The 1418-nt window shown below is 33.4% G+C and overlaps 1 protein-coding gene across 1 annotated transcript in view; it reads right to left on the reverse strand.

Moving 5' to 3' along the window:
• The window catches only part of LOC111398412 (vacuolar iron transporter 1-like), a 9100-nt gene extending 7941 nt beyond the window's left edge, over positions 1-1159 (reverse strand). The window contains exons 1-2 of the mRNA XM_023025317.1: positions 826-1159; positions 34-127 (exon numbers count right to left, since the gene is read on the reverse strand). Coding sequence (XP_022881085.1) covers positions 34-127; positions 826-1046 — 315 coding nt within the window. The 5' untranslated portion in view covers positions 1047-1159. The remainder of the gene's footprint in view (positions 1-33; positions 128-825) is intronic.
• Between the last annotated feature and the right edge of the window lie 259 nt (positions 1160-1418).

Consider the following 1418-nt stretch of genomic DNA (forward strand, 5'->3'; position numbering starts at 1 on the left):
ACATGTATATGTATGTGTGTGTATATAGAGGACGAGAATACCTGTATCAGGCACAGCAACAATCTCATCCCGTTCTCTTTTCAGTTCTCTAATATAATGTTCTGCCTCACTTTTTGCAGCAAGATACCTGTATTCATGCAATATAAATTCATTCACTCAATCAGTGGCGGACGTAGATATTTTGCGTTGGTGGACACAATCAAACTTACAAAAGATATAGATTTACGTTTATCTTGAACATCACCGAATTTATCATCCATTTTATTTCCAACATCATTTTCATTCTTTTATCTCAAATAATCCTCTCATTAACATTGTGATCATCAAAACAAAATGCATATTTATGTTTGAATTATGTTTCAATCACAATCAATGAAAACAATCAATTCAAGTATTAAAAAAAAAATCACATCAAATTCTAAATATTACATCATCAACTACATTCCAGTTCAAACGAAGAATAAAATCATAAAGAGAATCTATTACCATAAAATCGCCAAAACAAGATAGGAATTGGAGTAATTGAGCATATCCTCAATTCCATTTAAAAAAAAAAAAAAATCATCAAACAGAAATAATTTCCCAAATAATGAGGCTTCAAATCTGATTTCCGGACAAAAATGAGGCTTCAAAACTTAATTTCCGGAAAAAAAAAAAAAAAACTGAATTTTCAGTTGCTGGGTCACTTGACCCACCAGGACCCACTGTCAGTCTGCCAATGCCACTCATACTATATAAGGAAAAAAGAAGAAGAAGAATTTTCGAACTTTTTGCCATGTTTTGAACCATTTTTTGGGGCTAGTGTAAACAAATCCGAGAGTTTACCCTCCAAGTCCCATCGAGATGGCGCCGGCAGCCACCTCGGCTATGCCGGCTGTGAGAATGATGGCGGATGACGCATTGGCGCCGGACAGGCCGGCGGCTAGCGCAAAAGGTACAGTAAGTCCGTCTGAAACACCGATGATTATATCACGGACAATTTCTCCAGCAGTGAAATGCTTTTCTTTGTGTTGATTTAACAAAGAATTTTCTGTTTCTTGAGCCATTGATGTTTGCAGATCCTTTGAATGATTCTTGAAGAGAGAATTAGAGGGAGATGTACACCATGATACCCTTGATTTCTGTGTCACTTTCCTTTTCAGAGGATAGATAATTTTTCAATTTCTTAATATGCCTTTATTTAGAACATATTTGGTAGGGATTTTAATATAATTAACATCAATTATTTTATTGTTATATTCACTAGTTCAATCGCCGTTTTTAAATTCTTCTCTCACACGTAGGATCATTTTACTTTTAGCGATCAAAAAAATCAATTAATAAAATTCCTATCAAACAAGCACTTAATATGTTTTCATATCACTAAATATGAATTACTCTTATTTAAACTATTATTTAATATCGGTATATTAATCATT

This window comes from Olea europaea, chromosome 8 (genome assembly GCF_002742605.1).
Source record: "Olea europaea var. sylvestris chromosome 8, O_europaea_v1, whole genome shotgun sequence".
Classification (NCBI taxonomy): domain Eukaryota; kingdom Viridiplantae; phylum Streptophyta; class Magnoliopsida; order Lamiales; family Oleaceae; genus Olea; species Olea europaea.